Source organism: Hemicordylus capensis, chromosome 2, assembly GCF_027244095.1.
Source record: "Hemicordylus capensis ecotype Gifberg chromosome 2, rHemCap1.1.pri, whole genome shotgun sequence".
NCBI classification, from domain to species: Eukaryota; Metazoa; Chordata; class Lepidosauria; order Squamata; family Cordylidae; genus Hemicordylus; species Hemicordylus capensis.
The window spans coordinates 226,095,182-226,121,055 of NC_069658.1; the positions used below are offsets into that span (position 1 = coordinate 226,095,182).

A 25,874-nucleotide genomic window follows, 5' to 3' on the forward strand; every position below is an offset into this window, starting at 1 on the left:
TCCTCACTGCTGCCACCACCATGGATGCTCGTTCCCCTCAGGCCACTGACAGGCCTGGGCCTGTCCCTTGCCTGCCTCCCTCTGACAATGGCCTCGGTAGCCCCAAACAGCAGCAGTGATTGACTGGGCCCTTCCTTGCTGCTAGTGCTGCCATGGCCACTCATTCCCTTCAGGCTGTTGACAGGCTCAGGCCGGTCCATTGCCCTTCCTTCTGTCTCTCTTCCCCCTCCCTTCTTTCTCTCTTTCTCTCTCCTCCACTTGCTCTTCCCCGCTCTTTCTTCCCCTTCCCTTTATGTTTTTTCTCCCTCTCCTTCCCTCTCTGAGTTAATAGATTTTGTTCATCTTGTTTCCTCATTTAACTCACACAACTTTCTTCCCTCATGACCCATCTTTTTGTAGACCCCTGCCTGCTATCTATCTATAGATAGATAGAGTTATAGATTCCTCTCCTCTACAATCAAGAACATCTTCCGACCAGTAACAGTTGCATTCCAACTGACCTTAACCATCCCAGGCTCCTCCTCCTCATCTGCCTCCCACTGCCCAATCACCACAGTGCCACAGGCTCCTCCTCCCTATCTGCATATGGAATCCCCACTGCCCAATCACCATGGTGCTTCTGCTCTCACAGGCTCCTTTTCCCTATCTGCATATGGAATCCCCACTGCCAATCAGGTGCAAACTCTGTCAGCCAATCGCCTCCTTTCTACCACGTCCCCACACATGCCCGTCTTGGAAAATTAATAAGGTAGGTAGGTAGGTAGATAGATAGATAGATGCCCCTACGGCCCCATTATCAGGAGTGATCTCAATGCAGTTTTGGAAATAGCTTCAAGACATTCAGGCAGTTCACATGATAGAGAACTGGGTATTAGAACGCCAGCCACTCACTACCTAGAACTTGCCAGGATTTGACACACAACTCTGGCTTCAGAACTCTTAGTGAGCAAAACTGCTGATCAGATGTGCACCCACTGCTGATTTTACTGTTTCTGTGGGGACTCTAGAGGATAATTACTCCAAAAATGAAAGTTGAATCCCCCCACCCCTGCCAAGTAAGTAGAACACACTAGTTCAGGCTGCACCTTGATTTGGGGGTAAAATTAAAGAGACTTTTGCAGGCTTCCTGGGGCAAAAAATTCTCTTCTCATTCTTTGGGAAGCACTTTTACTCATACTCTACCCAATCATTACAATTCTGGCACTTTTTAAACACTACATTTCAAGGAAGAACCCACTTAAGGTGACAGAGGCTGGGGAAAAAAACTTTATGGATACGATTCAGAAGAAATAATCTCACATCAAGGCTGTGCAGTGCAATTTCTTGCAGCATTTAAATGAGTCAGATGACACTGGGCAATGTAAGAGGATTGCAATGATCAAATAAGCTACTGAAATGTGCAATACATTTAACTGATTTCTTACCAAGCAAAGAAAGCTAGCAGGTGGGGGAAGGATTCTGTCCCTGGAACCAGCATCAGGGGAAAGAAAACAAATCAGGAAAAGGGAGTTTCAGACCTCTAGCATCTGCCTAGGAGCAGACTTCCCAGTGAACCGGATTATCTTTGGATCCGGAAGAAAGGGAGAGTGCGGGACACAAAGACGGCTGGACCCACAGAGCCAAGCCTGACCCATAAGACTCCCCTCCACACTCTCGCCCCTCACATCAGCCAACCTGGGACAAGAACAGATCCTGGGAGATTTCCAAAGAAGGTGGTTTATTAGAAAAATCTTTTCATTACATTTAGCCCATTGTTATGGGATCGGTGGCATAACTCTCATCGGGCAGACATCTTCCAAGAACATGGGCTACCCACAGTCACTCGGACGGAACACTCTGTTTCTCCCCCTCACCCCTCCTGCCTGCCGCTTCCCACCACCACTGCCATTGCTCCTCACCCTCCACATAGAGCTAATTCTCACAGACTCATCCGCCACTGCTTTGGCCTCCCCGCCTGCCGTTGCTCTTGCTGCCCCTGCCTTGCTGCCCACTGCTGCCCCTCTGGCCAGCCTGCTTGCAAAGCAGTAAGGGGTGGAGTGGCCTCTTTCTGCACTTGAGCAAGGAAAGAGGCCATTCAGCCCCTCCTCGTTGTGCAAGCTGGCTGGCCAGTGGGGCGGAAGGAGCAAGCAGGGCAGCAAGAGAGGGTGCAGCAAGGAGCTGCTGCGGGGTGGGTGGGACATTTGTGTTGGGGGTAGTAGTGGCCATCCAGAAGGAATAAAGTGTAAAATATTTCCGTGGCACCAGAGATGCAGTGAAAAAGGGTGGCCAATGTCCATTATTGAACACAGAACCCTCTAACCTCGTTATGGCAGTGACTGCACTTGGGGTCAGGAAAGAGTTAGCTGGCAGAGTGCTGACCTAATTTACTTATGTTTTGGTTTGCTTCTTGTGTGAAAAAGTGTGGCGCCCAACACTGTTCTGATGACTGTAGCGGTGGCCAGTGGCTGAAATAAATATCAAAACCATGATCTATACCTGTCAATCTGAAAGAAAGGCAGCCCTCAGCAAATCCCACTCCGCCATCCAGCCCACCAGAGCTCCAGGAACAACTCACAAGAGATGGCCTTGTGTTGATCTGTTACAGCAAAACCAATGGAGAAACTGGTGGCATCTCAAAACCCAGGAGGAAGTCTTCAAAATGCCACAAGATTCTATGACTCTGAAGGGAGAGTCCAGACTCCCCAAGAAAGGATCAGTGAAGGATGTGGCTATCTGGACCAGACATGTGCAAAAGTCTCCACTGGCAAGAAGACAAGATGAAATGCAGCAAAGTCGTCACGGGGCTTCTCTCCACCTCCCATACAACCCCCCCCCGAGAAATAAGAGGCAAAGAATCGATGGTGCTTTTGAAGGGTGGGGTGTAGGTAAGAAGATCTGACGGTCCCTTTCTGTTCTTCCTGTGCTGCCCCCAAACTTTGCATCCTCTAAGCAACAAAAGGTGTCCATTTGCAAGGAATAACACAAATGCTTCTCCACTTTGGGGGATCCAGCTGGAGCTATGAAGTCTAACTGATAAGTCCTGCAGGTAGGGAAGAAAGAAGAGAGAAAGCCTTGATTGTGGGGGGCAAAAAGTGGAGACGGGCAGGATCAGCCCTGCCAAAGCTGGGGGGTGGGGGAGTAGCTCTAGCATACCAGAGGGTGGGTGTCCAGAGCCTTGAAAATTCCCACCTTGATGCTCTCTTTTTTCATCAAACAGCTCCTTAAAGCAGAGTCAGGGAAAGCAACATCGCCATCTCCTGGCCATTCAGAGCAAAAACTGCACCAGGCATTTAAGGGCAGGCTGCTCAGTCAACTAGTATCAGCCTTGAACGCACCTCCTGGCACAGTGAGGGGAGGCACAGATCGGCTGTTGAAGGAGACTCACTACCTTCCCTAATTGCATTGCAGGACAGGAGGGAGATGAGAAGAGGCAAAATGGGGTAAACCTTTGCAGAGGAGGCCCCTCATTTGGGGCAGGGGGGGTGTTGCCTTCCTCCTTGCCGGCCCCACATTCTCTTACCAAACGTACCATCTCTTCCTCTGCCTCCTTCTCTTTCTGTTCTTGTCCCTGTTGATGGTGCGGCTTTTTTCTTTGAATTTTGTAAAGCCATTTCCTCAACGCTCTCAGGGTGTTCAGGGAGTTTTGTTGCTCGCAAATGAACTACCTACCCTACTCGAATCACTACCCAAAGTGTTTATTTAGTGCCCCAGCACCAATCAGGATGTGCCTTTCTTTTCTCCCCCAAGGATGGGTGGGGCTTAGCCCTGCCCCCAACCAATCAGAAGTCACAATTGCTTACAAGTACCGATTCTGACCAATAGCCAGCAAGCAAGGCCAGCCCAGTCCTCTTTTCCCCCAGGATCCTTCTAAGCAGGCCGAGCAGACTCTCTGGGGGTGTCTTTGTGCAAAATGGGGGTCCTCAGTCTGCAGGCAATAGAGTTGAGGACCAGGAGGGGCCCTGGCTACCTTCCTCCCCCTCTCCAGAGAGAAGCCAGCCTTCCCTTCTCCTCCTCAGTCAACACCCAATCCAGCCCACAGAAAACGTTGGATTTCTCCTGCATTTGCTGGGAGCTCTTTCCTTTCCTTTCCCCCGTTTTAAAATGTCACTAGCAAATCTTGGCAACATTCAGAAATCTAGAGAATGGGGTAAGGAAGGGCTGGGATATGGTGGAGGGCAGTGTTCCCTCTAACAGGGATTCCCAGATGTTGTTGACTACAACTCCCAGCATCCCCAGCTGCAACAGCTTTGCTTGGGGATTATGGGAATTGTAGTCAACAACATCTGGAAATCCCTGTTAGAGGGAACACTGATGGACATGCACTTCCTCTGGGGCGTTCTTTTAGCAGCCAATGAACAGCCACTCTCCTTTCTTCCTGCTTCTTCTGGGATTTGAAGGACAGACTCTTGCTAACTCCATTATCCTTCTCTTATTCTTTCACTTCTCAGGAGGGAGGGAGGGTTCTGGCTTCCAAATAAAACATGGCTTTGAAGCTGAGATTACTCGTAGAACAACTTCAGACTTATCCTGTCTGAAATGTGCGTCTTTAATGCAGAAACATTTCTTTGTATTTTTAAAGAAGTCTAAGATTATTGCCTTCAATTTATGAGCAGCAACTGAACAGGCACAGCTTAGAAACCTGGCCAGTAGTTGTCTCTCCCTATAGCCCTTGTGCCAGTTTTTGTTTGCTGTTGGTTGGTTATTTTGTTTTCCCTTTTGGGGGGCGGGGGTGGTAGTAGTATTGAAACGGGAGATCCTCAGCATACATCCTTTGGACAGGTCTGGGATTTATCTGTCTTCATTTTCAAATCTGATAAAGGATCCTCTCAAGTCAATGTTGCATAGAATGGCAGCAAATTCTATACAGCTTATTCCCAGGAAAGCCTTAATGACCTCATTGGAGCTTACTCCCAAGTGACTACTGTGAGCACAGGATTGCGGCCCCAGGATATACCCCTGAAATGTTTATATTGTGTGTGAGAGATAAATAAGACTTACTTCTTTTTAAAATAAAGTATGTGCACATTTTCTTTCTCCTCACAAACTTGTGGGCTCTGTGTGTGCTGCTACTGAGGGGAAGAAGAGGCAGGGGGATGAAGCGGGGAGAGAGAGAAAGTGGGGAGCATTGCTACTTTCCACACCGACACTTGCAATTAACCAGTCTAAGGTCCCGATTCCTTGACTCACAGCCAACCAAGAAGCGAATTTACCACTAAATAGCCAGCTGACAAGTGCTAGTTGGAATGAGGGAGACTCTGGCTAAGACAAGTACAGACTGGAGAAATCCAAGGGCTGCTGATGGCCCCTCCACAACTTCTTTTTAACTGACCTCATGGCTGGACCTGCCTCCTCTTAGCCCTGCCCGTGGCTACCCCTGGATCCCTCCCCTCCCCTCCCCTGCCCCCCCACCCCCAATAATCAGGCTTGGTTCATGAGGATCCAACTCTTAGTCATGAAACAAGAAGCTTATTGGGGGGCAGAGAAGGGCCAAAGTGCTTTTCTCTCACATGTTACATTCCTGAAAGAGAAATGAGGGTGTATTTTGCATCAATGCTCCCATCCAAGGCGCAAACCTACTGGGCCCCAGGGGTAACTGCTCTTTATCGATATTGAGGGTTGACAAATTGGTGATCTTAAAGAAAAACACTCCGAGCATGTGCCTTTCCTTCCAGCTGTCATTGTGGCCCAGTAATGTGGGAGCAGAAGGAGGCAAGTGACCCGTCTGGAAGGCATGGCCCCTCCCAACCCCTTGCTGATGCCTCCCTCCCACTTGTATGTGTATGTATATGAATACGACAAATATTTATATATCGCTGTCCCCCAAGGGCTCACAATCCAAAAAAAGAGACACAAGACAGACACCAGCAACAGCCACTGGAGGGATGCTGTGCTGGAGATGGATAGGGCCAGTTGCTCTCCCCCTACATAAGAACAGCCCTGCTGGATCAGGCCCAAGGCCCATCTAGTTCCAGGGGCAGGATTGGGGCAGGGGAGGGGGGAGCCAGGCCTCCCCATTCCTAAGGAAAATGACCAGCACTGGAAGGACCTTCCTGCTCTAAAGAGTCTGTGCCTGGAAAACAGGCAGAAATACCACAGGGGCATCCCAGGCAGCCAGGGCCTATTTGAACCGCAGGAAGAGCAGAGAGAGAAATTACCTGCAGGTTGTGGAATGCCTCTCCCTGAAAGAGAGAGAAAAGACTCCGTCAGGACCAGGATAATACCCTCCCAGCCCCACCCGGCCCCCTCTCTGGACCACCAGGGGCACATTTCCTAATTAAGGGACGGGGAGGAACCATTCTGTGTGGGGAAAGCTCATCTGCTGTGTCCCACAAAGAGTTACATTTGGAAGTAAAGTGCTTCCTTCATGGAGAGCATGGAGAGGGAATAAATACTTCTCTCAAAATACATCCAGAAGTTCCAACAGAAGGACCCCTTGTCATTTCTCCCCCACTCCTTTACACACACACACACACACACACACACACACACACACACACGAAAAAGTTCTCTGTCTGGAAAAGGATGCTTCCTTTGCTACAAGGGAAGCTTCCTGGGACTGAATCCAGGGTCCCTTCCTTCTCCTTGATCCCTCCAAATTCTATTAAAAACACTGCCCATTTCTGTGACAGCTGGAGGGAGCGCCTCTGCCTCGTCTCTGGGGACAAGGGAGTTTGTGTGGGTCTTTGGCCAGCCCCCATTCCCTGCCCCCCCAAAAGGCATCCCAGTCACCTTTCTTATTCTTCAGGAAGAGGACGAGTCCAGGGAGCAGAAAGACCAGCCCCAGCACAATCCCCACAACCCCCGTCCACAGCTTGTTCCTGGCAGAATCCGATTGTGGGTCTGTGGAAAGAGAAGCAGCAGCAGCCGGGAGTGAGAAAGGGCAGGCCTGGAACCTGCTTCCTGCTTCTGGCAAAGTGTCATGGTTCGGGTGTTGGACAATGATGGGGGAGACCTGAGTTCAAATCCGCATGCAGTCATGAAACTCATTGGTGACTCTGGACCAGGTTTGCTCAACTTCGGCCCTCCTGCAGATGTTGGCCTACAACTCCCATAATCTCTGGCTATTGGCCACTGTGGCTGGGAATTATGGGAGTTGTAGTCCAAAAACAGCTGGGGGGCCTAAGTTGAGCAGGCCTGCTCTGGACTAATCATTTTGTTCTCAACCTAGCCTACCTCACGGGGTTGTTGTGAGGAGAAACATAACCATGTCCACTGCTCTAGGATCCCTGGAGGAAGAACAGGATAGAAATGTAAAGACTGATTCAGTAAATCAATCCTGAAGCGATTGGGGGGGGGGGGGGGGAGGAGAATTTCTCCTCCTGCAATTCAACTTTTCAATTAAGACTATTCCTGCCTCTTTTGCTTCTTGGGAATCTTCCTTGCTTTCCTCTTATCTTTCCTCTACTTGAATGAATGGATAACTTTATTATGATCCTAGATCAGATGTAAACACAACAAAGGATACAACATTCAGACAAGAAATCTATTATACAATACATCGACAAAGTAAACGTTTTAGGGTAAGATCTAAAGGGTAGAAATTAAATGTTGGTGGACAACACTGGCTGCACAAAATTTAGCAACCTTGTGTGTGATAGATTTCTTGTCTGCAAGGAGGAGTGCGAGGTAAAATTCATCAGTTCGGCCGGGGTAATATAATAGAAAGGGAGTATTAAGACTACGTGGACCGTCATTATAAAAAGGAACAATATAGCAACGCATGGTAGACAGATTCAACTTCACCTGAAACACAAGGGCAGATCCTATTGGCCAAGGGGATATTCAGAAATTCCCCATAAAATACTGCCAGTGGTAAGGCATCATATCTTGCTCTGAGGGACATGCTCTGATGGTTGGATTGAGAGATATTGAGATTGACAATAAATAAGCGGATGGTTCCCAGCTGAGATCGCCAAGGCACCCTCTTGTGGAGATCTGCGGGATGGAACCTAGGTCATCTTGGTGCTCAGTGTCCAAGATCCTCCGTTTGTTCCTCTACTTGATGTTTTCTTATCTGCTTTCTTCTAACCTTTTGTTACTAGTTTCCTTTCAGGGGATGCTGGACTAGAGAAGCCTTGGATCTGTCCCAGCAGGGCTCTTCTCAGGTCCTTATGTCTGCTTGGAGCTATCCAAGGTCCTGCATCTGCAGGATGGCCCCACCTCGGAGTCTTGGCCACCCCTAGCCCCCAGCTCCCCACCCCACACGCCCCATGGGCTTCTGCTCAGGGTCCCGGGAGGACATGGCAAAGAGATGGTCCCCTGGGCAGATGTCTGGCTCTGCTGCAGAAGCCCAGGAAGAAGGATCCAGGGTGGGGTGTCTATGTGTGGCGAAACTCCCGGGCTCTTACCCCACTGCACGGTGATGACGGTGCCATTTAAGCTGGAGTGCTCCACCTGGCAGGCGTAGACGTCTCCGCGCTCCAAGTGCGTTTCCAGCATGACGTGGATCTGGTAGGTCCAGTCCCCGTTCCTCATCAGGTCGGTGGTGGCCACTTTGCTTTCGCCTTCCTCCTTCCCGTTCCTCAGCCACTTAATTTCGATCTCCGGGGGGTAAAAGCCAGTGACGGAGCAAACCAGCAAAGTGTTGTGGGAGGAGGGGTCGTAGTCTGTGGGGATGATCGTCACCTGGGGCTGGACTGGGGCGGGGGGAGTGAGAAGATGGGAGGGTCAGAGTGAGCTTCAGGGACTCAAAGGCTCAAATGAGGGAGCGGGGCAGAGAACCCCCATCTCCAGCCCAGATATCCAGTGACAGCCTGTCTGGGTGGGGCAGAGGGGAGGAAAAGGAGCTGCAGGTGTGGCTTCTTCCCACGCTTCTTCTCACCCCATCCCGGATGCCTCCCTCTCCCTCACCTTGTCCCGTTGCTGTGTTGACCCCAGGCAAGCAGGCCGGTCATTTTCATGGTCTACCAAGCTGACGAACTGCTAGCCTGTGTGCCTGTGGTTAATATGGCAATGTGAACCCTCCTGGTGAGGGACCATGAAGCAGCGGTGGGAGCAAGGAGAGTGGGAACAAGCCAACAAGGCTGAATCTCCCACCCCTTACTAGGAGACACCCAGCTCCATCCTGCACCAGGCCAAGCCTCTGAATTGTCCTCAAGCTCCACTGAGACCACATTGCTGTGGCCAAGCCTAGAAATGGCACAAGTAGGGATACGCATGGCAAGATCCACTCTCTCCAGGGGGGCCTTTACATTCAATGCAGGGGTGGGGGGAGGGGCGGAAAAGTCTTCCTTGCAACATTCCCATTCTGCTTCTCCGGGCACAGCACTGGATTTGGAAGCACTTGTGCTCTATCTGCTACAGGCAGGCCGAGAAAACCTCCTGACTTGACTACTGTAATGAGCGCTATGTGGGGCTGCCTTTGCACGTAGTCCAGAAACTGCAGTGGGTACAGAATGCAGCAGCCAGGTGGGTCTCTGGGTTCTTTCCGATTACTCCTGTACTAAAAGAACTACACTAGCTAACAATTTCCCAGGCTAAATACAAGGTGCTGGCTATAACCTATAAAATCCTAAACAGCTTAGGCCCTGGGCTATTTAAGAAAACACCTTCTTCACTATGAGCCCCATCACCTATGGAAATCATCCGGAGAGTTTCGTCTCTGCAGTTGCTACGGGGTCGTCTGGTGGCTACTCAGGGACGGGCCTTTCTTCTCTGTTTCTGCCCAAGACTCTGGAATGTGCTCCCTGCTGAAATAAGAGCTTCCTCATCTCTAATAACGTTTTTCAAAAGTCTCCAAAGACACACTTATGCAACCAAGCTTTTAACTAGACTTGTGGTTTAAAATGTTTAAAGGTTTTAATTCCCATTTTAATGTGTTTTATGTTGATGAAATTATGCAACCGTTTGCCGCACGGGAATTGCAGCTGTTCCTTGTGGGCACTAGGTGGCAGTTTCAGATAATCTGATTGCATCTGTTTCACCCCATCTCAAGCCTCACATTAGAAATCGTCAGGGAGGGGAATCCTGTTGTAGATGCTCTACCTCTGTATTCCATGCACTTAGGAGAGGGTTGGACTACATGCCCTCCATGAAACCCTCCAGCTCTAGCATTTTAAATCTCACCCTTTTTAATTCACCAGAATTCGTAATTTACACAGGTGGTTTTAAATCAGATATTTCAACTGAAAATCACAGTTAAATATATTAATACTGCATACTTACTAGGAACGTTTAGCCATTTTTCTGCCCCAGCTTGGCGTGTACATGGTCATTCACTATGAGGCTGGCAGCAAGAGATTCAGGACTGCTTTAATTCTCTTCCTATGAATCTCCTGGTGACTGATTAGGCCTTTTTGTTCCTTCTCAGGTTATAACTGATAGTCCCTAGCTAAAATCTCTATCCTTCTTTAGTTCCGGCTTGCTTAGGCAGACATACACCCTCCTGTGTGTTGAGGCCAGAACAGGGGGGACTAAAACACCCTGGTTTACTGTATCCCCCAGTCCCTTGACAGTGTGCCTGAGGAGCAGGTCACTGTGTGCACTGAGTGGAAGTGGGGGGGGGTGGTCAGAGAGATGCCTGGATATGAATCCAAGTTGAAAAATGCAGGTCTTCCCTTTGATTATCTTGGCTGGACCATCAAAAACCAGAGCCTCTCTTGATGGCCCCAATGAGAGTTCCTGTCCCTGTCACAGACTGGATGAGGACGTGGTAAGGCCTGACGACTCCTCCCTCTCCCCTCATTTCAATAGCAACATCAAGAGTGAACACCCCCCTCCAAGCACCAACATCGCAGTCCTGTAAGGCACATTTTTGCAGTCCATTCTGTGGGCACAAATGTGAGTGATGGTGATGTGTTGGGTGTGACATGCGTTCCTGCAAGGACGACTCAAGAGCCTCCTTGTCTCAACCCTATTTTTGCAGAGCGAGATTGCCAGGATGGGCAAAATCACACAGATGATTTTTGTTATTGTTGTTGAAAAGTAGTATATAAACATTTTCAATCAAGACAAGAACAGGGTGTCCTGAAGAATCTCGGTGAGAAACAAGAGCTTCTAAAGATAGGGGAACTCTTGTTGCTATGGAGGATCTGGAGTCCTGCTTCTCAGTCACTACAGACCTGAGTTTTCTAAGTTGTGTGGAATTAATCTTCTCCTGTGTGTCAACCTAAAACATCCTTAGGATTGCTAGACATTATGTTGAATACTAACCTATAATCTGTTCAGTTTCTTGCTTGTACTGCCTGGCTGCTGCTTGTATTCTATTAAGAACTGCTTTGCTTGCAAATGCTTTAAAGGGCAGTCTAACATTTACTGAGGCTCTACTCACAATCAGTGAGAAGAGCCTGAATGGGCTTTGCGGGGAGAACGGTCTGAGACCCCTCTCCCCACATACGAGCAAGATGGCAGCCCTGAGTAGCCGGATCGGCTGCCCACACGACTGCTGGGTTCGTCATGGCCCCCACACGGCCCCTGGAAGTTTCATGATGCCCCCGCGTGAGCGCACGGGGCATCCTGGAGAGAACCCCAAGTCCAGGAGGCTGCAAGCAGCCTCCCACTTGGGGGTCTATTCATGAGTCGCCGTGGTGCAGTAGCACATGATTAGAGAAACGCAATTAGCGGAGCGCTCATTCCACTAACCCCCTTTAAGAGGAGGGGAATTTAAGCAGGTTACCTGCTTTGAGGCAACTGGGCTCACCTGTGAGCCCGGTGGTTCTCACGGTCTGCTAAATCGGGCTAGGCTCCCCTAGCTCAATTTTAGCCGACTATGAGAATAGCCTCACTGTCTAGAGATGTGTTTTATCCATTTCTAGAACTTTTACATAGAGATACAGGCAGGCATAGAAATAATCCTTTGCTTTTATAAGTATTTGCCCTTCATGACTGCTTTAAAGGATGGGCAACTGGATCATAAATTGTGCATTTTCTGGAGGATACATTTAGGTTCAGCTTCACATTATTTGCCTTCTGTTTGGTAAGTGCTTGGAGGAAGAGAAGGAGATTCTTGGCCAGGAGTTGTGCTGCAAATGAGAGTGATCCTGACGGGGTGGATGCACAAGTGAGGAAATGTGTGCATTGCGCAGCAGCTGCCACAAGGGGGCACTGTCACATTTTCATCTGTAACTGGATAATAGAAATCGGAAAATATTTAAGAGAACACCTCCTTAGTTATGAACCCTGCCGCCTATTGAGATCATCAGGGGAGGTTTGTCTGAGGGTGCCACCGGCTGATCTGGTGGTGAGCCTTCTCTGTCTGTAGTTGCCCCAGGGCTGTGGGACACACTTCCTGCTGCAATGAGAGCTGCTCTATCCCTGATGGCTTTTAGGAAACAACTGAAGACATCTCTTTTCAGCCAAGCATTTTAATAGAAGTCTTAGCTGATGTGTCTTAGCTGGATTTTATTGATTGTCTTAACTTTAAATTCTACATCTATATATTTAATTCTCCTAAAAGTACCCATCGCTAATCCCGTGTGTGGCAGCTCTCAGGAGAGCACCTGCATGGGGGAGAGCGACAGGGATGGGAGACAATGGCGGCGGCAGCGGGCCATCCCGGCCTGGCTGGCCAGAGGGGGTGCGCCGGCCTGGCCCTGATGCCAGCTGGCCACAGGAGGCAGCAGAGGGCTGGCTTGGCCTGGCCGTGCGAGGAGGTGGCGGGCCGACTTTCTGGCTGGCCTGCAAGCCAGAAAGCATGTGGGGGGGGGGAGAGAAGTGGGCAGCAGTGGTGTGGAAGCTGGGCATGCCAGTGTGGTGGGGAACAGCGGCGGTGGGTGGTCTGGCTGGAGGCACAGATGCTCTGCGCCCGGCCCAGCTCGTATTTTTTAAATGCGTTAATTTTTGTTTTGTTGTTTTAAACTGCTTTGAGAGCTTGGTAGTAAGGTAAAGTGAGCTGTCAAGTCGGTGTCGACTTCTGGAAACCACAGAGCCCTGTGGTTGTCTTTGGTAGAATACCAAGTTCAGCAACTTGCTATACCATTGCTGCCCGATACAGGTGTTTCCCATAGTCTGGGAAACACACTAGCGGGGATTTGAATCAAGTCATCTCCCCACTGCACCATTAGGTGGCAGGAAGTATAAATGTGCTGAATAAATAATAATTTCCCCAGAAAGATCAATGGGAAGTTTTGGGAGCTCAAAAATGCTGAATAGCTGGGTTGAAAGCTCTCAGATTTCACATGGTGTCCCTACATAATGATGATAGTAAGTATGTGAAGGTTTGTGGAGACAAGTCCACCTACTGATTGGTAATGAATTTTTTTTGTTAAAAATGACTGGTTTACCAAACTTAGTGAAAATCCACATTCTTTATGCTACAGTCCTGAGCTACTGCCAGCTCCCACCGCCCAGCCATTCCACAATTATAACTTGGGGGTGCAGAAGTGGGGGCGTGGCTCCCTTTATATGAAGGCAAAGGGCAGTTTCCTCCCAATGAGGTTGGATTGATAGTCCTTGTGGAGGGGCTTTAGTTCCAGCCCCTTGTTGTAACTTTCTGCCAGGAACAAAAGCATTTATGACACTTCCTGATTTTTTTTTTTAGAGTATAGATATGTGAAGAAATTCTGCACACTGAGCATTACATGACATTTAAGAGTTTTCTAAAACGAAATTTATACCCCCTCCTTCCAGTGCACTACAGCTCGGGGTGGCTTACAACAATAAAATAGATACAAGACACAAAGTCATAAAGTTAACCAAATTGAACAGACAAGTTAATAGTCAGGTTAAAAACCACAATCATGATTAGGTTCAAATTAAAAGTTATTTTAAAAGCTAAAAACTGAACACCACAAAAAGCTAAAGAACCTACCAGATAGAACCAAAAACTGAGCATTAAAACACCTCCTTAAAAAGGTGTGTTTTAAGTTTTTTAAAAAAAAGAACACCGAGGGGGGAGCAGAGTCGTAACTATAGGGGGGTGGGGGGGGCACGTGCCCCGGGCGCCATCTTTTCTGGTCACATGGGGGGCGCCGCCATGACAAAAAAATTTTTTTTAATTTTTTTTAAATTTTTTGTTAATACAAATGTTTCCTGCTCAGTGCAGCAGCAGTCAAGGGAGCGCGTCGGCGCTCCCTCCCCCACGAGCGGTCCCTTCCGCGCCGCTCGCGCCCCCCCCCCAATTGCTTTGCTGGCGCCTGGCGGCCAGTCAGTGGCCTGGCTTGGCGGCGGGCGCTTGTGAGGAAAAACCTAAGTATAATGTAGTATGTTGGGGGGGGCGCGGGGGGGCGCCATTTCAATGCTTGCCCCGGGCGCTGTTTTCCCTAGTTATGCCTCTGGGGGGGAGAATGGCGTGGCAAGCTCTTCAGGGAGGACGCTCCAAGACCAGGGGCTACAACTGAAAAGGCCCCGTCTCCCGGATCCAATGAGCTCGTTTTCAGGGGCTCCTGGGCCCCCTCAGAGCCCTCCTGCAGGGCAGCGGGTGGGTGGGGGGCTTCCTCAGGCAGGCGAAGCCCACCCACTTGGCAGCCCCACAATCCTCAAGGGGGGGCATGGAGGGGAGGGGGAACTTCCCCCCCACTGCAACCCGGGGTGGGGGTGTCGGGGGGGGGCACAGATCCACCGGCACTGCCAGCAGGGCGACCGGGACAACAACAGCAGCCTCGCTGCCCCTCACCCGCCGCCCACCCAGTTCCCCCTCGCCTCGCCCCGGCTCCCCCCCCTGCCCCCACGCGCGGGCCCCCATGCGAGGGCCCCTCCGCGCCCTGCCTCGGGGGGGCTGTGAGGGGGCAGTCCTGGGGGCCTGGGAGGGACCCCCCCTCACCCCCCTCCCGGGGCTTCTCCGCGCCCCGCCTCCCCTGCCCGGCCCCTGCTGGGCTCTCACCACTCCTGGCGCGGGCGAAGGGGATGACGGCTTCGTAGTTGTGCCGGCAGACGGAGTCCGCCTCGTGCCGCTTGATCTCCAGGGTGGCCTTCTGGCTGTTCCAGTATTGGGCGTCGGGCTCTCCCAGCGGCGTGACGGCCCGGAACTCCCCGACGCGGCTGTCGAAGCGGACATAGTCCTGCCGGCCCCAGGCGTAAGTCTCCAGGAAGTAGTAGCTCCCCAGCTGGGTCCCGTGGAGGGTGCAGAGGCACTGGTCCCTGCTCTGGTAGACGAAGTGCTCTGCGGGGGAGAGGAGGGGGGGCATAGGAAGCAGGGGGGGCAGGGGGGAGGGGAGGCAGAGGGAGGAGGGGGCTTGGAGACCCCCCTCGAGGAGGATTCCAGCCTGGGACTCCGCTGGGAAAAGGCGGAACGGAGCCTCAGGGTTAGGAACGGCTCCCGGGCAATCCTAACAGGGGGAGCAAGGGGCCGGTGGAAAAGGTGGAATGGATCTGCCCGGAACGCCCCCCCTCACCCGCCCCCCAAGCCACTTGAAGAAGAATCCGGAAACCAGCAGTGGCGGCGGCGGAGCGTGTATCAGAGCCCGCCACTGAGTTTAACAGCCAGTTTGACCGAGTCAAGGGGAGATGAGGATGGATATAATGTCAGGAACAAGGAGCCCCACTTGGAAGGGTTTGTGCAGCAACACCATGCACCCAACAGGACAGGAGCGCCCGCTCCGGGAGGTTCCGGCCGGATCCCCCTCCGGGACTTTTGACCAACCGGCCAGCAACCAGCCTGTAGTGTGAGGCGCGGGTTGAAATAATCCAGGAGGAATTAGGAGGGGGGACAAGTTGAGCCTCCTTTGTAAAGCGACTTGCTCAATTGGAGCTCTGCCTCTGGACTTCCTGGGGAAGAAGCCCTCTCTTCTGAGGCAAAAAAAGGTCCAGTTTAATCAATTTCAGAGGAAATCACTTCTGGAAAGATGAGGACAGGCCAAGTCACAACCACAAGGCCTGACACTGACTGGTGGGTAACAAGCTGGTTCCAAGATCAATGCAAGCCCTTCTAACGAAGGCCACTCAGTAACAATACACACAGTCTTAGTAACAACACAGTGCCGATGTGGGGGCAGAATAGCGCCCCCTGGCCAGACACCATCGTGGGTGAAGTGGGGCCAGTGGGAGACATGCACACTTTGTTTCTCTCACCTACCCCACAGGAGTGTTGTGAAAAGAAAATGTGAAGAGAAACTCCTTGTGGCGATGGAGAAAAATGTGCATTGCACTTCATGCATGCTCAGAGGCATGCTTTACAATGTCACCATCCCAGGGCTGACACCAAATAGGTCCCTTCTCAGATCCAGCCAGATCTCTCCCACCCACCCCCTTCTGGTAAGAAGCAACTTTCCCTGGTACAGGAAGAGAAGATCCTGCTGCCCCACCCCCAGCTTGGCCAGGTTTTTCAGGACCTTCATTATCCCCTTGGGGACTGTGGATGGGGGAGGGGAAAGGGGTGCATGTAGCCCTTGGCCACTGGACCAGCCAAATCATGGCCACCTATTGAGAGTGTTCCTTTAGCAAGGCCGTTCAAAAGATGCTCACAAAGAAAACTGCACTGGAAATATATTATTTCCTGGTACCAGAGCCATGCAAATGTAAAAATAGGTCAATAACACTGAAGAGAATTTTTGGGGAGCCCCAGGAACAAGCCCCCCCCGCTACAAATTCTGCTGTGAAAGGGAGGAGTGAGTGTGAAAAGGTAGTTGTGGCCCTAGGAAGCGGGGAGGTGGGGTTGCTGCAGAGTAATTCGCACAAGGACTAGCTCAGTGCTGTTGTGAATCGTCCCTCTCCTTCTCTCTTAACAGGTAAAAATAACCTCAAGGTGTGCCTCTTCTGCTCCTCAAACCTCTTACCTTCTCCCCCGTTTCCCTCCACCCCTAGGCAGGGCTATCCTTAGAGAGCCCTGGTGGGGTATGCGGCCCGGGGCAAATCAGCCAGTGTGGGGGTGCCCCTTCCAGTTAATTCTATTGGGAGTTAAAAGAGCTGGGCCTGGGGCAGTCACCCTGCTTGCCATGCCCTAAGGAAGGACAGTCCTGCCGCCAGGTAGAAATCGGGCTGTCCACGGAGGACGACCCTTTATGCCCTCCCTGAAGTGGCCTCTACCCCTCCACAGCTCATGCTGAAATCAATGTGATAGTCCTCAAGGTGCCACAAGACTCTGTGTCATTTTAGCACCAAAGAAGGGGCTACTGCATGCAGACATGTGTTCTTGCAAGTGGACTCAGAGGGGAAATCTGGGGTTCCCGTTAGGGGTCCCAAATGGGGATCTGCCCTCCCCTCAGGAAAAGATCACCCTCCTGAAGTCTGCTCCTGAACCCCCCCCCATTATTACTCACCTGTTGGCCCCGCGCTCTGCACCTGGGATGGGAAGCCCCCCAGGACTGCCATCGTCACAAGCAGGACCCCAAATTCCAACGCAGATCTCATCCTGCCTCTTCTGCACAAAGAAGGACCAACAGCATCTGCCCCCCACCAAACTCCAGAGTGGGACTTTCTCAGCCTGGCCCTGGGGACAAATCCTGCCAGGGTGCTGCCCCTCTGCCCTGGGGATTGGACATTGCCCAGATGAGAGGCCAATCAGCCACAGAGCTGAGGCAGCATCATCAGTCACCGGGCAGGGACATCCAGAAAGTGTCTTCTTTGGACAGAGAGAGACTGAGCGAGAGAGACTGAGAGAGAGCACGAGGGAGCTCATAGGAAAGTGAAATTAGGGCTGATCAGAGGGGACTCCATGCTTCCATGAAGCAGTGATCTGCCGGGCGGGGGGGGGGGTGCTCTGCTGCCCTACTCAAAGAAAGATCACCCTGTGCATGAGGTTTCTCCTGGCTTCTCTTTCCCTGAGAAGGGAGGAACCATCTGCATTCCTCACCCCCACAGAACAGAAGATGCTCCCACTCTGTAGCCTTCAGCCTGGAAAGACCCAGGACCATTTCCCACTAACCTCCTGCAACTGGTCATCCGTTTCCCATGTTGGGGACTGTCCCTGTCAGTCTCCCCGACCTCCATCTTTCGCCTCCCTCTCCTTCTTCCTTCTTCTTGATGTGTAACTATTCTTTTCTTTTTTATGGTCCACATTAATGTGACTCACCTTAGTGCTGGATTTGGGGCCTGTCTGTCTCACCTGTTGAACCCGTAGCCAGGGGCATAGCAGAGCCCCCTCTGTATCTTGCTGGCCACAACTGAGCCCCCCGGCCGCCCACCACCTTCCATTGCAAGGGGAGAAATGCCATTAGTTGAAGTGCCCCCCTGCACTCCACAGCGGGGCCAGCTGCACCCCAAACCCGCATTTAGGTCAGACCTGGAAGTGCACAAACAAGGACTTCTCCATATGTCACAACCCACCCCCCCCACACACACCAGTTACTGTTCCTTCTCTGAAAGAGCCACTCTTGTGAATCAGAAGACAAAACCAGCCCACCCTCCACATCCACCCCCTGCTGTCTCCCAACTCTCAGCCCGGGACAGAGCTCCTGATCCGCTTTCACTCCACCTCCTCTTGAGGTTCCTGCTGATTGAAGTTTCACCTGGTAACAGACTGGTCCTCCCCAGGCCTTTTTCTCATTGGCTGAATTTGCGTGGGTGCCTCTGCCCACTTCCCCAGTTTGGCTCCCTTCACACTCCCTCCACAGCCACTCTGAGGGCAGGACCCTGCTGGACCCATTGCTTCTCCTCCTGTCTGTTCTTGTTTTGCAACCTCTCTGTGTGTTGCCCACACACCCACTTGGAAGAGCTGAGATGGCCAGAGAAGGAGCCCTTCACCTTTGCCTCTGGGCACTCTGCCTTGCCAGGCATCAGAGCTGTGAAAGGTGAGGGGGGGCATCAGGGGGCAGAGGAGCCTGGGGGTGGGTTTGGGTGTGAGGGGAAGAGGCTTCCCAAAAGGGGGTGCCTGTTGGGCACTGTGGCTGAAGAGTTGGGGTCCCCTTTAGAAGCCCCTCTTTGCACAGGCAAGAATACACCAAACAGGTAGACGAGGGAACCAGGAAGGGGAGGGAGTAACGGCCTCACCACACAGGGAAAGAATTCAGAGCAGGGGCCGGTGGATCTCAGGGGTGAGGAGAGCCACGGAGGATGCTTAATCCCTTGGCTATGTTCAAGATGGTCCTTTTTGATGGGGGGGGGGATGGGTTGCACAGCTGGCATCCAAAGCTAAAAGGGCAGAAACTGCATCTCCATCACTCCATCAGCATCACTCCAAACTGCATCTCCATCAGCATCTGGGGATGCTGTCACATTCTAGGTGAAGACGAAAGGAAAGAAGGATGAAGTTCTTTCCTTGAGAGTTTGTTAGATGCCAGAAACAAACAGCTGTGTGGTACAGAAACTGCCAACAGCTCCCGAGAGAGGCTGCCCCCACCCACCAGATCCAATATACCCCCCTCCACCCCGCCCAAGACAGAGAGATTTCTCCCCTCCCCAGCAATGCAGACTCAGGGTGTAATTTCTGACCTCTCTTCAGGGATCAACCCCCCTTCCATTGTTGGCTGCATTTTTGATATGTTCTCAACAGCGTCAGGTTTGCATTTAATTAATAGCGGAGTCAGCTGAAGTTTCGGTGACTTAGAAGGGAGGGCAGTTTCTTTGTAGCCCCTTCTTCCTCCAGGGCACTCAGGGCACAGTTGACTCACAGCAAGCCTGCAGGGGGACAGTGTTTGACCCTGGGTGACCCTGGGACGCCTGATGAGATGGATGGACGGACAAGGTTTAACTGTCAGTGAATAGACAGGAAAAACATCTTGGGGTCGTGGTGGATGAAAAGTCAACCCAGTGTGTGGTCGCTGTGAAAAAGGCAAGCTTTGCATGGGGCTATTAGGGGGAATAATGCCTGAAATAATTGGGGTGGGGGCTGCTAATATTCTCATGCCCTTTTACAGGCCTATGTTGTGGCCACACTTCAAATACTCAGACAAAACATGTTCCGTGTTTCCCCGAAAATAAGACAGTGTCTTATATTAATTTTAGCCCCCCAAAATGCACTAGGGCAATTAGCGGTACATCAGAAATTACTGCTAGGTCTTACTTTCGGGGTAGGTCTTACTTTCGGGGAAACAGGGTTGTATAAGTGGACAAGGTATAATAGAGAAAGAAATCCAGTTCTGTTCTGAAGAGAGGAACATAGGAAGCTGCCTTATGCTGAGTCAGACCATTGATCCTTCTAGCTCAATATTGTCTACACAGACTGGCAGTGGCTTCTCCAAGGTTGCAGGCAGGAGTCTCTCTCAGCCTTATCCTGGAGATGATGCCTGGGATGGAATGTGGAACTTTCTTCTCTTCCCAGAGCGGCCCCATCATTGACAGCCATTGAAAACCCATTAAAGTTTTCATCCATCCTGAACTTTCAGGGGCTTGCAGGATACACCTGGAAATAAATAGGCCCTCCCTTAATTCTTCTCTGCAAAATGGGCCATTGCTCCCATTTCACAGATGGTGAGCTGAGGGAACAGAGACACCAAACTAAATTGACCTGTGGATGAGGCAGGCACATGCTGAAGGCCTCCGGATGCCACCAAGATCTCTCTCAAGCCCAACTCAAACCAGACTGATTCTCAATCTTTCTTCTCCGGGAATGATGAATCTCCAAATGAGGAAGGGGAAGAGGCAGAGATGTTTGCCACTGATGGGGGAGGGGATTCTCTGCCTGCTGGGATTGTCAGGGGAGGGAGTCCCTTGACATGGGGAAGAGTCTGGGAGCTACACTGTAAATAAATAATCCTTTCTGGAACCCTGGGGGAAACTGGATTTCCTCTTTCTGGAACCTCCAGGAGCCTTTCCCACATTGGGCCCCGCAGAGAGAAGTGATGTCACTGTTGCCACAGCCATGGTGGGAAATTTGTTCTTGAATTGGTGGAGGAGCTGGCCATCATGGGCAGGATGTGGAGATTCTTCATGTCCCCTGGTATACACAGGAGGAGGCAGGAGAGGGTGGATGGGCATCATGACGCCCAGTTGATTCCTTGCCTTGGGGCCCTTCATGCTTCCAGAATCACTTCCAGATTGCTCTCAGCCTATACATCCCAGGGAGTAATGTTGGAGTTTCCCATCTGGAGGAGGCCCATGGCTGAGGTGGGGTTCTGGGGTTGGCCAGAGGGTGGGTCTTTGGGAGCTGATTCCCTCCCACTGACTCCCCTTTGCCTCTGGGGAGGGTGTCCGCCATGCATTGGGATCTGTCCCTGCCCAACTCATCTCTCTCTCTCTTCTTGCCCCAGTGGAGACGTTTGTGGAGCTGGACTTCTTCCAGGAGAGCTTCCCGTCGGAGCAGAAGTCCGGGGAGTTCCTGCAGGGCATGAACGGGGAGGAGTTCTTCCATGTGGAATGGGACAAGAGGCAGAACGTCTGGAGGCTGCCCAACATCCCCAACTACTTTGGCTTTGACGCGTAGGGTGCTGTGGGCAACATGGACATCATAAAAAATAACACTGAGGTCCCGATCAAGCGCAGCAACCGCAGCCAGACCCCCAGCGGTACCAGGAGGGGGCCCAGGAGAGCTCCTCGGTTTGGTGGAGTGGGTGTGTGAGGCGGCCCCCTGAGTTGCACTGGTCCCTCTGCCCTCCAGGCAAAAGCACAGCAGATCCAACTGCTTTGCCTGGACTTTGGTTCTGATCAGGGACCAAAAGCATGGCAGTGAGCGAGGTCACTGGGAAGGAGTCTTCGGATCCAGGAAATCCCAAATCTGGACCCTCTTTTTCAGCTCCTCCTACAGCAACTGTGTTCCCCAAAAACCCTGTGGAAATGGGGGACCCCAACGTGCTCGTCTGCTTCATGGACCAGTTCTTCCCCCCAGTGCTGAACATCACCTGGCTGAAGAACAGAGAGGAGGTTTCCCAGGGCGTGACGGACACAGACTTCTTCCCCAGTGTGGACAACGCCTTCCGTAAGTTCTCCTACCTGGCCTTTGTTCCGCAGCATGGAGATGTCTACATCTGCCAGGTGGACCACTGGGGCCTCCCTCAGAGCCTGGCCAAGCTGTGGCGTAAGGAGAAGTGGGCCCAGCCATTGTGGGCTGTTTTGCACCCTGTATTTTGCTTTTGCTTTGGAGAGGGAGTCAGAGGAGAGATGCAAAGGCCTCCCCAGCACCCTTCTGTGATCTCATGCCTAACTTTGCAGACAATAAGGGCTAGCAACCTACCATTTTTTAAAAACAAAGCTGGAATTCTGAGGATGCTGCTTCTGTCCCCCGTCTGCACGTGATGGAATGTGACCGCAAAATCTGCACTCTGGGTGTCAGCACTTATGGGGATTTGAGAGGGCTGCTAGAAGACCACCAAGGATTCTGCTTGGCTAGGAAGGGGAGAAATGAAGGGACCTTAGGGTTTATGGTCCCAGGAGGCAAAAACATAAATGTGAATGGGGTGAGGAGGGCAAGATTCCTCCTCCTCCTCATCTGTATATACTGCTCTTCAATGGTGGCTTACATAGAGAAATATATAATAATCAGATGGTCCCCTTGTCCCCAAAGGGCTCACAGTCTAAAAATGAAACATAAGGTAGACACCAGCAACAGCCACGGGAGGGATGCTGTGTCGGGGTTGTGGTTGGGGATGCTGTCCTGGGTTCTCTCCTCGGCTCTTGAGCGACTTGGACACCCCCACCACCTGCTGACCTCTCCCCCTTCCTGTCCTCAGACTCCAAGGAGCCGACGCTCATCCCAGAGACGAAGGAGAACGTGGTGTGTGGCCTGGGCTTGGCCATGGGCCTCCTGGGCATCATCGCTGGCACCGTCCTTTTCTTCAAGGCCAGGAGGATGAATGGCATCAACCAGCGCAGGGGCCCCCTGTGAGTCCATTGCTCAGAAGAAGGAAGGCCTCTTCTGCCCAAAAGGCTTTGCCAGGCGGTGGAGGGATTAGTGGGGCAGAAGGTCTCAGATCCCACTTCTCAGAACTGGCACTTAAGTTCTTTGGGACACATTTTAGCCCCATATTGACTGAGGGCCACTCACATATCCAAAAAAATAAATAAATCATCAAACAAGGAGTTGAGCCCAATCCTGCTTCTTTGTCTCATTGTGACCAATATTTAAGGGGGTCACCTGTAATTAGGAGTATTGCTTCGGAGAGGCTAGTATAAGTCCCCAAAAGAAAACAGATCCCAGACACCAGCTGGATTTAGTTCATCAGTTTATTGTTACATCCTAAACATCAGCTAAACTATAGTCCATTCACTCTCACACACATACACACATACATACTCACCAGCCCCATTTAAAAGGTGATCAGTCTTTAAAATGGGGTGTTGGAAGAACTGTGGGCCCCACGATCTTCAATGCTTCTCCGGGGAAGCATCTGTAGATGCCTGGCTTTAAAAGGGTTGCCTGTCCTTTGAAGCTGTTTGATGTTCTGTGTTTACATCCGTCTGATCCCAGGATCGACCTTGTTTGCCAAGCAACTCCTTTTCCTGCTGCCTTCAGCATTTCATTCCTGTCTTCTCTGGTCCTTCTTGGGGTCATCTGCATTTCTTCCCAACATTTGTTCTGTCTTGGGGCTGGTATGTATTTTGCTCACTCATGCATTCTTTCAAACACACACACACAGAGTTATTTAACCAGAAGTAAATCATTCTATTAGGTTTGCTGACAATCCTTGAAGTGGGAGCAATTCCCCTTATCAACATCAATACTTCATTCAGTTATACATGTAGGCTATAGAACTATGATATAAACAATAACTTTTATTCAAATAATAATACTAGTTGTATTGCATGTCACATTCCCCCTCTTGATACCTGTTTATTATTTAATAAACTGGTATCAATTTTAATCGATAGCTCTTAAAGGGGGCTCTATCCATTTATTTTGTGCTGGACCTTTTATACAATTACAAAGCAGAGGTAATAATTGAATACAGCAACACCCCATTATTAATGACTTAAGCCAATATTGGTCAAGATGTAAACCAATCACACCAAGATCCCAAAAGATGAAGATCATAACCTTTCTTAGGTCTTATTCTCAAGGCAAACAACACAATAAGTAAAACCTGAGGCCATTCCAACTTGGTCTTTTGGCATTATTTTCCCCCACAATAATGCTTTTGTTTCCCTGCTTGCCCTCGCTTCCCAAAGTCCAAAACAGGGGATAATGTCCTCATTTGGGGCTTATAGCAGCGGCTGTGGCTGGATTATAGGAAGGGAAGACTTCACCCGATGAGCAATCCTGGGCAGGGGGCAAAAGCAATAAAAGTCAAAAGAAATAATGTTCACATTCACCCCCCCTTGTGGGTTTGTGACTTTGAAGATGCATTAAAACTCTGGCAGGTCAAACATATTCATCACTCGAGAGGCCACAACATACAGTCGCCTTTATATCCACCTCTTCTTCCAAGAAGTCCAGAGTGGTGTACTATATACTTAAGTTTCTTCTCACAACAACCCTTCAAAGTAGGCCAGGTCATTTAAGTGGCTGGCTCAGTGTACATTGTAACAAAAATATTGCAAAGACATAAAAACCCCTAGTATTTAGAACTCATTGTATCACCTTATATTTACAACTCCTTTTACCCATTCAGCTTAAAACCACCTTTTTTCTTGCCCCCTCACTGACATCCCTTCATACCATAAAAAGCTTGAGCAAGGTTAACTGTGGAGGGGAGCTGAATCTAAGAGCCCCTCCTTTTATTGCTTCAGGCCAATCTGTAGCCAAATCACATGGTATTTTCCCCAGATAACCATGAATAATAGTCATTACAGTTGAGAGAGTATAGTTATACACAACAAAAGCCCCTCCTGTACAAAGATGAGTGTGGGACTGAGGAGGGGCTACAGTTCCCCTCTTTTCTTACTAATAAATAGTTTAATGCCCAACAAAAGTAGTTTCATTCAGTAAATGATTACATGCATAAATATTATTAAATGATCCCCATAACCAAAATTTTCCTACACATTGTGAATAATTACCCAATCTATCCAATACAGGTTTTGCTCTATAATATCCTTGTATGCTTGAATTCCACACACCCGTGTTATGACAACAGAAACATGTAAACATTAAAACGCATCCTTCTCCATGGAGTAGAATTCAATTTTCCTGGGGTTTGACTAAAGAGAGTTCCCTCATGCCTTATCCCTCCTACTATCACGGTCGGATCAGAAATGAGGGCTGGAGTGAATGCGAATGATGACACAAACATAGGTGATTCATAATATATATTTGCCTCTTGTCCATGTATTTCAAATACAGCATGAACATATCGAAGCCACCAATTTGCTGAGCATTGTGTTCTTATCATGCATAATATAAAACAAAGCAGGATCATCTTTCCCGGCTTCACCTGAAAAATAAATCACAAGGTTTCGCATGCGCACAGATCACACAATTGATCTGGGGGGAATTCATTCTCTTTGCAGGGTATCCATATGCCTTGGCTTTTATAGAGACTCCCTCTTTCTCATTACTTTATCGATAACTGAACAGACAGATGACATCATCACAAATAAGACAATACCAAAACCCAAAATAAACAAGAGATCAATTTAAAAGGGTTCAACTGAGTTACAACATTGGGACCTTAGAATCCTTTTCTAATTTTCTACTACTACTATGAATAAACACTGAGATATGCAACATCTTTATGCATTAACACTGCTAATCCAGTATTCCTGGTTCTACTTGTAGACTGTTCAAGGGTTAATTCACCCTATTTCAACTTTAAAAGAAGCACAATCGTTTACTGAAGAATTATTCAGTATATGACCAAAGTATTACCCATCTTCAGAACCTAAAAGCTCCCTTTTGCTTCCTCATGAAAGTGCTTCCAAGGAAACAACCCCATACAAAAAGGTACAAACAAAATCCTGAGTGTTTACAGAAAGCTCCCATAAACATACACTGCACAGTATTGAACTATTTTCAGCAACTAGTTATCTCACTTTTAATCGTAATGGTAAAATATGCTTTAAATCTCTTGATAAAAGTTCAATGAATTAGAATAGGTTGCAAACTGGAGTTCTCAACTAGCTCTTGCTCTGACTGGCTGATATCTAACTAGAAGTTTTGCTAGGTTCCCAAGAGATTTTTATTGAAACGGGGGGAAAGGAAAAGACTCCTACTCTCCCCAAGACTCACATACCATGGTTAGAGCACAGGAACTACACCTTTTACATTTAGCTAC

General features: G+C 50.1%; 2 protein-coding genes across 4 annotated transcripts in view; one reads left to right on the forward strand and one right to left on the reverse strand.

Annotated features, from left to right (window-relative positions):
* The window catches only part of LOC128341711 (HLA class II histocompatibility antigen, DP alpha 1 chain-like), a 46,829-nt gene that overhangs the window by 17,707 nt on the left and 3,248 nt on the right, over nt 1-25,874 (forward strand). Inside the window, exons 1-4 of one of the 3 annotated variants that reach the window (XM_053288140.1) lie at nt 15,568-15,742; nt 20,979-21,278; nt 21,461-21,742; nt 22,395-22,545. In XM_053288140.1, the coding sequence (XP_053144115.1) occupies nt 21,167-21,278; nt 21,461-21,742; nt 22,395-22,545 (545 nt within the window). In that variant the 5' untranslated portion in view covers nt 15,568-15,742; nt 20,979-21,166. Of the gene's footprint in view, nt 1-15,567; nt 15,743-20,978; nt 21,279-21,460; nt 21,743-22,394; nt 22,736-25,874 lie in introns of those variants that run through there. The other 2 variants (XM_053288141.1, XM_053288139.1) reach the window with 2 other exon arrangements.
* Nucleotides 1,357-17,240, reverse strand: LOC128341710 (H-2 class II histocompatibility antigen, E-S beta chain-like). Its single transcript, XM_053288138.1, has 6 exons — nt 17,112-17,240; nt 14,738-15,016; nt 8,328-8,615; nt 6,709-6,819; nt 6,135-6,158; nt 1,357-3,019 (listed from the first exon to the last, which is right to left on the reverse strand). The coding sequence occupies exons 1-6, from the start codon at nt 17,200-17,202 to the stop codon at nt 3,006-3,008; spliced, it is 807 nt and encodes a 268-aa protein (XP_053144113.1). The 5' UTR covers nt 17,203-17,240; the 3' UTR covers nt 1,357-3,005.

Bases quoted from the DNA above. Each gene is read 5' to 3' on its own strand.
- LOC128341710 (XM_053288138.1), bottom strand. From the start codon at position 17,202: ATGAGATCTGCGTTGGAATTTGGGGTCCTGCTTGTGACGATGGCAGTC. The intron at 15,017-17,111 runs GTGAGTAATAAT...TCTCCCCCGCAG, and splicing joins GCAGAGCGCGGGGCCAACAG to AGCACTTCGTCTACCAGAGC. The intron at 6,159-6,708 runs GTGACTGGGATG...TCTCTCTTTCAG, and splicing joins CTTCCTGAAGAATAAGAAAG to GGAGAGGCATTCCACAACCT.